General features: G+C 39.2%; 1 protein-coding gene across 8 annotated transcripts in view; it reads right to left on the bottom strand.

Moving 5' to 3' along the window:
* Nucleotides 1-14374, bottom strand: part of LOC140737722 (long-chain-fatty-acid--CoA ligase ACSBG2-like) — an 83251-nt gene that overhangs the window by 5111 nt on the left and 63766 nt on the right. For all 8 annotated transcript variants that reach the window (XM_073064295.1, XM_073064291.1, XM_073064296.1 and 5 more), the window contains 2 exons: nucleotides 12811-12950; nucleotides 4127-4373 (listed from right to left, as the gene is read on the bottom strand). In XM_073064295.1, coding sequence (XP_072920396.1) covers nucleotides 4127-4373; nucleotides 12811-12950 — 387 coding nt within the window. The remainder of the gene's footprint in view (nucleotides 1-4126; nucleotides 4374-12810; nucleotides 12951-14374) is intronic.

The following is a 14374-nucleotide window of genomic DNA, read 5'->3' as shown; positions in this document are numbered from 1 at the left end:
TGTGTGTGTATATCTCTCACTCTCGATATTGGCTCTGCTATTATTCCTGCCAGTGTTCTTTTCCAACCAATTCTGACCAACTCCTCTCTGTAATTTCCTTTACTCCACTGTAATACTGTTAAATTTGACTTTATCTCCTTCTCAAAGTTCAGGGTATATTCGATCATTTTATGATCACTTGCCCCTGTGGGTTCTTTATCCTAAGCTCTTTAAATCAATCTGGTTTCTTGCACAACACCCAATCCAGAATAACTGATCCCCTAGTGGGCTCAACCATGGGCTGCTCTAAGGGCCATCTTTAAGACATTCTAGAAATTCACTCTTTTGGGATCCAGCGCCAACCTGATTTTCCCAATCTACCTGCTTATTGAAATCCCTCAGGCCTATTTTAACATTGCCCTTTTGCCATGCATTTTCTATCTCCCATTGTAATTTGTAGATCAAATCCTTATTTCTGTTTGGAGATCTATATATAACTCCCATCAGAATCTTTTTACCCTTGCAGTTCCTTAGCTCTACTCACAACCATTCAACATTTTCTGACCCCATGTCACTTCTTTCTAATGATTTGATTTGATTTTTTACCATCAGAGCCATGCCACCCCCCTCTACCTTCCTGCCTATCCTTGGACATTAAGCTGCCAGCTACAATCTTTCAAGCCATGATTCAGTGATGTCTATAAAACATGATACCTACCAAAGTGCAACTGTGCTACAAGTTCATCTACCTTATTCTGTACTCTGCCCACATTCAAATATAACACCTTAAAATCCTGTATTCACCCTTTTTGATTTTGTCTGCCTTTTACATTGCAACTCATCCTGTTAATTGCAATTATTCCCTATCAACAGCCTCTCCTCACTACACACTGCCTCTGTTTGTAAACCAGCTACCTCATCTTCAGCACTATCATCCGCCTTTCCTACGATACTTCTTGCATTGAAATATACACAGCTCAGGACACTAGTCACACCATGCTCAACCTTTTGATTCCTAACTATGTCTGTGGTCTTGCCAACATCTGCCTCCACAACCTCTCCATTAACTGTTTTGACACTCTGGTTTAAACCCCACTATGCAGCATTAACAAACCTTCCTACGAGGCTATTAGTCCTCCTCCAGTTCAGGTGCAAACAGTCCCTTCTGTACAGCTCCCACCTTCCCTGGAAAAGAGCCCAATGATCCAAAAGTCATATATCCTCCCTCCTACACCAATCCCTAGCCATGAATTAAACAGTATAATCTTCGAGGATATTCAGGAGTTCTGGCTTCACTGGCACATGGACCAATTTTGCCCCTTGCTCTTCTTTTGCTCTTAATACATCTGTTTCAGCCCTCCTGACATCCCTCTTAGGTGCTTTACTGAATCTATTATACTTTTCAAGTGTCTCATTTGTTCCATCCTGCTTATACCTGCTATACACCTCCTCCTCCTTAACCAAGACCTTGATATCCCTCGAAAACTAAGGTTCCTTAAACCTGTTAGCTTTGCCTTTTGTTTTAACAGGAACCCACAAACTCTGTACTTTCAATATTTCACTTTTGAAAGCCTACCACTTACCAAGCATCCTTTTGCCAGAAAACAACCTATCTCAAATCACACCTGCCATATCCTTTCTGATGCCTTGCTCCAATTTAGAATCTCAACCTGAGGACCCGTCTTATCCTTCTCCATAATTATCTTGAAAGTAAAGGCCTTGCGATCACTAAATCCAAAGTGTTCTCCTATACAGGCTTCTGTCACCTGCCCTGTCTCCTTCCCTAGTAGGAGATCCTGTTTTGCATTCTCTCTAGTTGGAACTTCTATATATTGATTAAATAAATTGAAACATGCTCTAACATTTTTAACCAAATTGTGTGATTCTTAAAGATAATAATGTCAGTGGTTAAATTACAAGAACACCACAGAGAGACCAGTTCAAATCCCAGGGAATTTAAATTAAATAAATCAGAGCAATACAACAGCAAAATCTCTGAACTCTCAAACCATTAGCTGACTGATGTTTAGATATCAAGAGGATGGCCTTTATGTGACTCAGTTCCATCAATGTTAATGACACTAACTGCTGCCTCAGTTCAGAGACAATTAGGAATGGGTAACCAGCAAAATTCACATCCTGTTATTAAATTAAGAGGGGAAAATTGGAGCAAGACTATTCCAGCTTTAAGATAATGGCACAGAGTTAAAATGTAAGTGACTTTGGAGGAAATTGACTAGAACAATGGAAATTTTGCAACAGTTCAGGAATGACAGCAGCATTTAACAGATGAAAAAAATTTCCATACTATCCCTGCAATGTTTTAAAGTCAATTGACATTAGTCATGCTTAATAGTGTTTAAACCATGTTCACCTTTCAAATATTTCTGTATTATAAATTCTACACTAGAAATGCTTGAACTGAAATTTGTATTTAAGCTGTTCCAGGATTTCTTGCATACTGCTGTTCCTTTATTTTCAACATTTTAATTTCTCCCTTCAGGTATGTCATGAAGAGGAAAATGGTTGCATAATGCTACCATTAGAGTGATATGAGAGAAGAATTACATTGGATAAGAAACTTGGGTAAAATTCAGTGCATAGACTAACTAGGGAAGCTAAGAGAAATGCTCAAGGGAGTAAATAATGAAAAAGCACTTCATCTTAGTGACCAACATTGGGACTTTATGAGCAGCTTGATGCATTGGGGTGTCAGGGAGAGGAAATGAAGGGTCATCAGATCATAGAATGAACCAGGTCAAAGTGAAGTTTATTCTCATATACACAGGTAAAATGGTAAACTTGCAGCAGTAGCATCACATAAGCAAATTGTTGGAATTTATAATAATGGAGTTTACTGGCTGAAGGGCTGGTAGAAGGAGACTCAGTAATCGATTGAGTTATAAAGAAAAGCTCTGCAGACCTTTTTGCAGGAAGAGACAGTAATGGCGTAGAGTCAGAAGTAGAGAAAGTATCAGGATACAACTAAATGAATTCTCTTTTCAAAGAGCTAATCTATTCAGAATTAATTGGTCTTCTATAATAAATGCCTACCACAATTCACAGGGATAGATTTGCATATCTAAAGAATAATTTTCATTACTATTTAAAAGAGCCGAAAATATTACCGCTTTAATTTTATTTCCCACTTCCCCACCCTCCCCCATTGCTATTTGAGGAAGGGGTAGGTGAATTACATTGATTCAAAGATTTCATCAAATATACATTACACTCGCAACCCTTTGGCTTTCTAACAATAACACGAAACATAGAACAGTACAGCCCCTTCAGCCCATCTTTTAAATGATCACTATAATCCTTCTGTCCTGCATAGCCCTTAACCATCCATCCATGTGCACCTTAAATCTTACTAATGAAAAAGCCTCAGCCACCACACCAGCAGTGTATTCCAGACACTGACCACTCTGTATTTAAAAAAATAACTAGCTCTGATATCTCCCCTAAACCTTCCTCCACTCAACTCAAAAAGATGTTCTCTGGTATCAGCCATTGCCACCCTGGGAAAAAGGCGCTGGCTGTCCACACTATGCCTCTCATCATCTTATAGACTTCTATCGTTACCTCTTGAAAAAGCTCACTCAACCTTTCCTCATAAAACATGCTCTCTAATCCAAGTAGCATCTAGGTAAATCTCCTCTGCACCCTTTCAAAAGCTTCCTCATTCTACATAATGAGGCAACCAGAATTGAACACAGTACTCCAGATGCTGCCTAACCAGTTTCATAGAGCTGCAACTTACCTAACTCCATCTGCCACTTCTCAGCCCAGCTCAGCATCCTGCCTACATCTTATTGTAACCTACAACTATCTACACCACCATCAACACTTTTATAGTTATGAACCTTGTAATCATGCTACCCAGCAACTTCCTGTGACTTTCTTTAACACAAATCTCAAAAGCAGTACTATCACATCAGCCTGAGCCGGACATACAGTATATTGTTTTTCATCAGCCATGGATAAAAATCCAAGAATCCGTTACCTACCACCTCTATGGAAGCAACGAACAGTAGCCCACATTTTCCAATGAAAGCCTACTACAGATTTTTACATCACACAGACTATGATAATAATAAATATAATAATGTCAAGTCACTTCTCAATACAAATTCAGCAATCATCTTACCTAATTCTCCTCCATGAACTGTGAAGTCTCTTGCCAAAATTATCCACTTTTGGATTTTCTGAGCATTTGATGTGGCTTTTTTATTCACTGCATCAATTCCATTCTGAATCGCTTTCTCAATCATGGGGTCTTGTTTTTCCACAAATTCCTTCACACTGGTAACTGTACACCCAAGTTTCCGGCAGAAATCAACAGCTGCTGGAGCCAGCTCGTCCAGTGGAGCTCCTGTTTCACTGTCTATGTTACACTGGTGAAAAGAAAAAAACGAAAAACAGCCAGAAAAATTAATGGGAAATTTTAAAAAGGCAACAATGCCATAGTTTATCTAATGTTTTAATTGTATTTGACTGTTGCTCGTCTGTATAATGCCACCATAATTCACAAGGATAGATTTGCATATCTAAAGATTAATTTTTCATTATTATACAAACTGCTTAAGATAATTCAGCTTTAATTTTATTTCCCAGCCCCCCCCCCCCCATTGCTATTAGAGAAAGGGACAGGTGAGTCATATTGAAATCACATTGAATCAAAATTTTTTCAAATACCAGTGTCCCCCGCTTTCCGAACGTTCGCTTTACAACATTCCGTTTTTATGAAAGACCTACATTAGTACCTGTTTTCGCTAACCAAAAGAGGATTTTCTCTTTTATGAAAAAAGACGCCCACTTTAAACTTCTGTTTACCCCGAGAAAGACTACCATGACCATGAAGCCTTGCGCAGGTAGGTGTGTGCGCATGCGTGTACATGCCGATTTTTTTTTTGGCCCAATTTTCCCAATTCTGGTAGGTGAAACTACACTGTACATACATTATTTCTACTTTATATAGGCTGTGTATTTATCATGTCATTCCTGCTTTTACTATATGTTAGTGTTATTTTAGGTTTTGTGCTATTTGGTTTGATTTGGTAGGTTAATTTTCGGGTCTGAGAACGCTCAAAATGTTTTCCCATGTAAATTAATGGTAATTGCTGCTTCGCTTTACGCCATTTCAGCTTACGAACGGTTTCATAGGAATGCTCTACCTTTGGATAGCGAGGGGAACCTGTATACATTACACTTGCAACCTTCTGGCTGCTGAAACAACAACCCTTGAACATTGAACAGTACAGTCCCTTCAGCCCACCTTTTAAATGACTGCATGATCACTGTAATCCTTCCCTCCTAACATAGCCCTTAACCAGTTTTTTTAAATTGTAATTGACCACTGGTTGTCAAAAGAAGTTGGAAAAATTAATGTGAAATAAATAAAGAATAAGATAACAATGCCTTGTGTATCTAATATTTTAATTGTAATTGACTATGATACCCTGTTCACCCATTTGCTAAAATTTTCTATTTATACCATTCTGTATTTAAATTAAGAATGAATACTCAGTCTGCTCTTTTCCAATCATACACCTTCTTGCATTTCAGTGAAATAAACATAAAACCATAAGTCATAGGAGCGGAATTAGGCCATTCAGCCCATCAAGTCCACTCTACCATTCCATCATGGCTGTGTTATTATCCCTCTCAACCCCATGCTCCTGACTTCTCCCGGTAACCTTTGACATCTTTACTAATCTGGAGCCTAGCCACCTCCACTTTCAATATACCCAACGACTTGCCCTCCAGAGCCATCTGTAGCAAAGAATTCCACAGATTCACCACCCTTTGGCTAAAGAAATTCTAATACCTTATAAAGCCTCAGCATTGCAATACTGTGCAAAAGCTTTAGGCACGTGTAAAAAAAAAATCTGTAAAACGAACATGCATTCAAAAATAATAAAATAAAAAGTTTCTAAATATCAAAAAATTACTATAAAGAGCAGTAAACAGTAAAGAACGAAATCAAATCAATATTTGGTGTGACCACCCTTTGCCTTTAAAGCTGCATCAGTTCTCTTAAGTACACTGTCAGGTAGTTTTATAAGAAACTGGTAGGTCGTTCCAAGCATCTTGGAGAACTTGCTACAGTCCTTCTGCAGACTTTGCCTGATTTGCTTGTAACTGTCTCTCCATGTAATCCCAGGTAGCCTCTGATGTTCAGATCAGGTTTTTTGTGGAAGCCATACAATCTGCTGCAGAACTCCTTGTTCTTATTTTCACTGAAGATAATTCTTTTTTACCTTGTCCATGGATTTGGGGACATTATCCTGCTACAGAATTAAGTTGGGACCAGTCAGATGCCTCCCTGATGGTATTGTGTGATGGATGAGAATCTGCTTGTACTTCTCAGGATTGAGGATTCCATTAATACTGACCAGATCACCAACTCCATTTGCCAAATTGCAGCCTCAAACTTAGTGATCCTCCACCGTGTTTCTCTTTTGGCTGCAGACACTCATCTGTGTAGCACTCTCCAGCTCTTCAATGGACAAACTGCCTCCTGTTTGAGCCAAAACATTTCACATTTTGACTCATTAATCTGAGCACTTACTAGTTCAGCACCCCAGACCTTAAATTTTTATGTGTAAGTACGTCTCTTGGCTTTGTTTCCACTTCAGAGAAACGGATTTTTAGCAGCAACTCTTCCAGGAAGACCACTTCTGACAAGACTTCTTCGAACTATAGAGAGGTGTACTTTGGTTCTAGTGATTTCTGTGAGTTCAGACTGATAGCAGTGCTGGACGACTTCTGATTTAGAAGAGCTGTCCGTTACCATGGCTAATCACAGTGCTTCTAGTCATTTCTTTATGCTTCTTCAGAACTTGGACAGCACATGTTGAAACTCCTCTCTGCCACAGTTTCTTTTTTGGGACCCAAGCAGATGACCTCCGTGCAGGATGAACCACTTTGTGTTTTGTTAGTATGCTCCCTCTTGCCATGGTGTAAAAGCTGATGATTTAAAGGTTAAATTGTCACATCTGCCACATCCTCATCTTTTAGTTTGGTTGTCCTTCATCCAGTTTGATTCCTTCTACACCTGTTTCTGTTTCAGTTAATCAGTTTAGTTCATTCAACTTGTTACATTACTGATATATAATATAACAAATATATAATAATATAATTGATTATATAATATAACAACTTGTTATATTATTAGAGAGTATGGATTATGATCAGAGATTAAGGGAGCTAGGGCTTTACTCTTTGGAGAGGAGGAGGGTGAGAGGAGACATGATAGAGGTGTACAAGATATTAAGAGGAATAGACAGAGTGGATAGCCAGTGCCTCTTCCCCAGGGCACCACTGCTCAGTACAAGAGGACATGGCTTTAAGGTAAGGGGAGGGAAGTTCAAGGGGGATATTAGAGGAAGGTTTTTCACTCAGAGAGTGGTTGGTGCATGAAATGCACTGCCTGAGTCAGTGGTGGAGGCAGATACACTAGTGAAGTTTAAGAGACTACTAGACAGGTATATGGAGGAATTTAAGGTGGGAGGTTATATGGGAGGCAGGATTTGAGGGTCGGCACAACATTGTGGGCCGAAGAGCCTGTAATGTGCTGTACTATTCTATGTTCTATGATCATTACTACCTGTTATCTTTGTTTAATATGCATTGGGCTATGAAGTAATCAAGTTTTTATTTGAAGTAGAAAAGTTTGAAATATAGAATACAAAAAACATCAAAATTTATATTAAAAATCTAAAGGTGCCTAAGACTTTTGCTCAGACTTTTGTATATTCTTGCTTTTATATTCTAGTCCTCTGGAAATAAATGCTAATATTGCATTTGCCTTCCTTGCCACCAACTCAACTTGCAAGTTAACCTTTAGGGAATCTTACACAAGGACTCCCAAGTCCCTTTCCACCTTGGATTTCTGAATTTGGTCCCTGTTTAAAAAAATAGTCTATGCCTTTATTCCTTCTACCGAAGTGCATGACTATACATTGCCCGACACTATATTCCATCTACAACTTTTTTGCCCATTCTCCCAATCTGTTCAAGAACTTTCACAGACTCCTGCTTCAACATCACCCATCTTCCTATCATCCACAAACTTGGCCACAAAACCATCAATCCTGTCATCCAAACGTACTGTAAAAAGAAGCAATCCCAACACAGACTCCAGCGGAACACTCAAAATGCTGGAGGAACTCAGCATGCCAGGCAGCAAGTATGAAAAAGAATAAACTGGTTGTTTCGGGCTGAGACCCGAGTCCTGATGAAGGGTTTTGGCCCGAAACACCAACTGTTTACTCTTTTCCATAGATGCTGCTTGACCTGCTGAGTTCCTCCAGCATTTTGTGTGTGTTACAAACAGTTTTTTTAATGATATTCTGGAAGATTGGCTGACTGGCAGGAGGCAAAGAATGGGAATAAAGAGAGTATTGCCTGGTTTGCTGCTGCTGACTAGTGGTTGTCATATACCTACATTTTCAGAAGGCCTTTAACAACTTGCTGCACATGAGGCTGCTTAACAAAATATGAGCCCTTGATATTACAAAGATTATACTAGAATGGATAGAAGATTGGCAGGAGGCAAAGAGTGGGAATAAAGGGGACCTTTTCTGGTCGGCTGCCAGTGACCTGGGTGTTCCGCATGGGTCACTGTTGGGACGACTTCTTTTTGCATTATAGGTCAATGATTTTCATGACGGAATTATTATGACCCAGTTTGCAGATGATACAAAGGCAGTTGGAGTTATAGGTGGTCGTGTTGAGGAAACAGTTTGCAAAAAGACACAGACAGATTGAGAGAATGGGCATTGAAGTGACAGATGGAATATAGTATAGGAAAGTATATGATCATTTACCTTCGTAGAAGGATTAAAGGTGTAGACGATGTTCTAAATAGGGAGAAACTTTAGAAAGCAGAGGTGCAAATAGACTTCAGAGTCCTAATGCAGGATTCCTTCAAGATTAATTTGCAGATTGAGCTGGTGTAAGGAGGGCAAATGCAATATTAGTGTTCATTTCATGAGGACTAGAATATAAAAGCATGAATAAAAAGCTGAGGCTTTGTAAGGTATTGGTCACACCCTACTTGGAGTACTGTGAGCAGTTTGAACCACTTATCTGAGAAAAGATGTGCTGACATTGAAGAAATAGAATAGAATTATACAGCAGTAAATCAGGCCTTTTGGCCCATTGCATCTGTGCTGACCATGAAGCATTCATCTACACCCATCATACACTAATCACATTTTCTCCACTCTGACATTTTACCTTTTCTGACCTGCATATTACTTCCCCTCACCCCCCAGCTTCCCTTTCTCCGTGGTCCACTCTCCCCTCCCAATCAGATTCATTCTTTTCCACCTCTTTACCTTTCCCAGCCACCTGGCTTCACCTGTCACCTTCCAGCTAACCTCCTTCCCCTCCCCTTGGAGAGGGCCCAGAGGAAGTTTACGAGAATGATTCCAAGAATGAAAGAGTTAACGTATGAGTAGCATTTCGTAGCTCTGTGCCTGTACACACTGGAGTTTAGAATGATGGGGAATATCATTGAAACCTATCAAATATTGAAAGGCCTAGATAAAGTAGATGTGGAGAGGATGTTTCCTTTAGTGGGGGAGTCTAGAAACAGAGGGTCCAGCCTCAATAGAGGGACATCTATTTCAAATAGAAATGAGGAGGAATTTCTTTAGCCAGAGGGTAGTGAATCTCTGGAATTCACAGCTATGGAGGCCAAATCATTGGAAATATTTAAAGCAGAGGTTGATAGGTTCTTGATTATTCAGGATGTCAAAGCTAACGGAGAAGGCAGAACAATGGCGTTAAGAGGGATAATAAATCAGCCATGATGACTCAATGGACTAATGGCTTAATTCTGTTCCTATATCTTATTACCTAGTAAAGTAGCCACTGAGTTTACGTCATATAAAAGTGTAAGTAAACATGATTATGTACTATTCACCAAAATACGCAAAATTACCACTGCAGTGCTGCGGAAAGGAAAAAGAGTCCAGTAAAATGTGGGTATTCCAACAGATCATATGACGTGTAACCAGAATTTTTATTTTCCAAAAAAAAAACATCTGGCCCCTTAATATCATTAGAAGCAGATGTTGGGCAAGTAACTCTGCAATTAAATATGATCAAGGCTGGCTTAAACTTCATAAGTTTAATAACCCTGAAACCTCATCTTTAATAATGGACTCCCAACATCTTGCCAACCACTGAAGTTAGGATAACTGACCTAAAATTTCATGTCTTATACCTCCCTCCCTTCTTAAAGAGTGGAATGATATTTCAAATTTTTCTAGTCCTCCAGAACCATTCCAGAATGTAGTGCTTCTTGAAAGATTACTACTAATGCCTCCACAATCTCTTCAGCTACCTCTTTCAGAACCCTGGAGTGTACACCATCTCATCACGATGACTTACGGTGCCTTGTAAAAGTATTCAGCTCTCAACAACTTTGTCACATAAATGAATATCACAACCAAGGATTTTGATCAACTTAACTGAGAATTTATCTTTGTGAACCACATGCTCTTTTTTCCCCACAAAAACAGGGAAAACTGTAAAGCATGAAAAACTATCAATTCAAAAACTGAAATATCAGCAGTTCAAATGTAATCATCCCCCTTTGCTCGGTACTTGGCTGAACCACCTCTCTCAGCTATTATACACAGTAGTCTTTTTGGCTACTATTAGTCTCTTATTAGTTTTGCATAACATGAAGGAGCAAAATTTGCCCATTTCTCCTTGCTAAATTGCACAAGTTGTGCTAATTTAGTTGGAGAGTGGTGGTGGACAACAATCTTTAGGTCCTGCCAAAGATGTTTCTTTGGGTCAGGACTGTGACTGGGCCACTCAAGGACATCAATTCTTTTCATTTGAAGCCACTCCATGGTTGCTCTGGCACTGTGCATTCAGTCGTCCTGCTAAAAGACGAAATTCCTCTCTAGTTTAAGCTTTCTGACAGAAGCTAGCATGTTTTTATCCAGGATCTCTCTCTATTTAGCAGCATTCCTTTTTCCATCAATCCTGAACAGATTTCCAGTCCCTGCTGCTGAAAAGCATCCCCATAGTATGATGCTACTTCCACCAAACTGAGTCAGGGTTTCTTGCTTGCCACTCTTCCATAAATGCCCTGTTTGTGCAAGGGCTTGGAGATTGTGGAACCATGAACTTCATCTCCAGTTGCAGCTACTGACTTCTGCAGCTCAGAGTGAATAAAGTCATCATAGTAGCCTCTCTTACAAGTGCCATTCTTCTCCAGCGACTACCGGTAAGTTAGAGGAGTGGCCTGACCTAGGCACTGCTGTGGTTTCACATTTCTCCCACTTTTTCCACAATGGACTGAGCTGAGCTCTGAGGTATTTTCAGTGCCTTTAAAATGGTCTTGTACCCTTCCCCAGATTTGTGCTTCTCTATTGTCATTTCCCCGACTAGCTTGAATAGTCTTTTGTCTTCATTTTGGTTTGGCCTGTTGAATGGGTATTGAAAACAGGTGATCCTCCAGTTTTCTGTATCAACGAATTGGGTGAGTTGGTAAGGTAATACTGTATATTGCACTGAGAAAAGTTAGCATAGTAATTACAAAGGGGATGAATACTTTTTCAGCCTCAATTTTGGTAAATTCTTTTGATTTGACATGATGCACAATGATTTGTAGATTATCTCAAAAAATCCAATTTCCGTATATTTTGAATTGAGAAAATGAGACAGTAAAATATGAACGTTGTTGCGAGGGCTGAATAGTTTTTCAAGGCAGGGTGTCTACCTTCCGGCCTTTCAGCTTCCCAAGCACCTTCTCCATCATAATAGCAAGTACACTCACTTCTGCCCTCTGATTACATTACAAAGTACATTCAGTCTCTTCTACAGTGAAGACTGATGCAAAATACTTATTTCAGTTCATCTGCCATTTGTTTGTTCTCCATTGCTTCCTGTCCAGCATCATTTTCCAGCAATATGATATCCACGCTTACCCCTCTTTTACTCTATATTTATTTAGCCTAAACTAATCACTGCAACTTATAATGACCTATTACCCTACTTGGTACATTTTTGGACTGTGGGAGGTAACCAGAGCACCAGGGAAAAAACTATGCATTCCACAAGTACGATGTACAAAGACTCCTTATAGAACGGTGCCAGAATGGAACTCTGAACTCTGCAACACCCCAAGCTGTAATAGTATTGCACTAACCACTACGCTACTGTTGCACCCAATATTTATATACTGGAAAAACTTTTGGTATCCTCTTATTATCGGCTAGCCCATACCTCCATATTTTACCTTTTCTCTCCTATTTGCTTTTTAGTTGCCTTTTGCTGGTTTTAAAAATCTTCCCAATCCTCGAGCTTTCCATCTATGTTGTAAACCCTCTCTTTTGCTTTTATGCTGTCTTTCACTTCCCTTATCAGCCACTATTGCTCCATACTTCCTTTAGGATCCTCCTTCTTTGGGATAAACCGATGCCGCACCTTTTGATACACTCCCAGAAACTCCAGCTGTTGCTGCTCTACCATTATCCCTGCTAGTGATCCCTTCCAGTCAACATTGTCCAGCTCACATGGCAGTGACCCAGTAACCCAAGCATATCAGTGCCAAGCCACAAACCCAAGGGTCATATATATCAATCCTGCTGATCTATCCCTTTTTAGACATTTTCTTCCCAAATTATGAAGATGGAGTAAAAGAGTGACTGCAAATTGAAATCAGTCAGCTTTCAATCCATTATTTCATGACAGTAATGTTGAGAAAGTCCTCAAAATTGTGTCCAAAAGGAACTTCAGAGTGTTGAATGAGCCTGCGGTCTAGAGTAAAAGTTCATGTTGGATTTCAAGTATTACACTTACCTTCAAAGTGAGAAGTATGGAGAGGAATTTCTTTTTATCACCAATTAGCATAGCATTGCTGATCAGTGGTAGTTTGCTTTTAACAGCCTCCTCAATGGGGACAGGAGCTATATTCTCTCCTCCAGCAGTGATTATCAGCTCTGAGATAAAAAAACAAAGACAATACAATTAACTATTTGACCAAAGTACTAATATAAATGTTCAATAAGAAAATTAAATGGACTATTTAATGGACAAAAAGTCAAAATATTGCAGATTCTAGTCATCTAAAATTTTAAAAATCCTGAAGAAGAAACAGGGTTAATTTTCAGATCAATGAACTTTTATCACAGCCCAGATGAATGGTATTGCTTTGGGATGGTCATAAATGACAAATTTAAATAATATTATAAACTTAGTAGTTGAATGGTATTTGAAATCACAATTTGCTAGTTCAATGTTCCCTTATTACACATACAATTTATTTAATTAATAAACTACTGATAGATCTTAGTTGATTTTAAACTGAAGATGGTTATTTGCTTGATAACATAACCTCTTTCCAACTGTGCAAGCTTTGCTGCAACTTGTGTGGTTGTAGTTATTTTTCCAGATTGGTTTTGTTTTATTTCCACTATATGTGCTATCTCACTTTTTATTTAAAGCCACATCTGACAACCACTATCATAATATTGTGACATATACTGTGTAGAGCCTTGTATCACAGAAGTAAATGCAGGGATGCCAATATTTACTTGTTCCCCATATTATTTAATATGAAGAGGAGTCACTTTTGTTGCTATTCCTACCCATAAAGTATAGAATTGAAAACAGCCCAGGACCTTCTTCACTTTGGTTCCCCACCTTTATTCCATGGTCAATCCTCTGCTCTCAGAATTTATCTCCAGTCTTTTGCCTTCTCCCCACCTAGATTCAAATGCTAGTCCTTCACCACCCTTTTATTCTGGCTTCTGCCCCCTTGCTTTCCAATCCTGATGTAGGGTCTTAGCCCAAAATATCAACTGTTCATTACCCCAACAGATGCTGCCCTGACAGACCGAATCCCTCCAGTATTTTCTGTGTTCTTCCAGATTTCCAGCACCTTCAGTCTTTCTTTTATCACCAATAAATTTGCAGACCCAGGTGACATGCATTCAAAACTTCAAAAATGTTTTAGAAGAAGGAATGATCAAGGCAATGGATATACTGGTTGCAAAATTAAGAAAGGAGGCAAAGAGAAACAGAACCACAGACCTCGTAGTCCGACATTAGTAAGGAATTGCAGAATCATTTATTAAGAAAATGATATCAGGCACTGGGAAAAGACTAGGATTAGGCAGCATCAATGTGAGAAGAAAATCATGTCTAACAAATCTATCAAGAGATTGTTTTCAGATCGTAACTACTGGATGTTGTTTCAGAAGGCCCTCCCTAAGAGGTTACTAAGCAAAACTAGAGTGGTTTAAAGGGTAATGAAGGATTATGGACTGTATTTTGGTTAACAGAAAGACCGAGAGAAAGCTCAGGTTTGGAAGCTGCTTGGAATGTATCCCAAATGACCGTATTTTGCCTCTGTAATTGGAGT

Source organism: Hemitrygon akajei, chromosome 13, assembly GCF_048418815.1.
Source record: "Hemitrygon akajei chromosome 13, sHemAka1.3, whole genome shotgun sequence".
Lineage (NCBI taxonomy): Eukaryota > Metazoa > Chordata > Chondrichthyes > Myliobatiformes > Dasyatidae > Hemitrygon > Hemitrygon akajei.
This window is presented reverse-complemented; position numbering and strand designations above follow the sequence as displayed.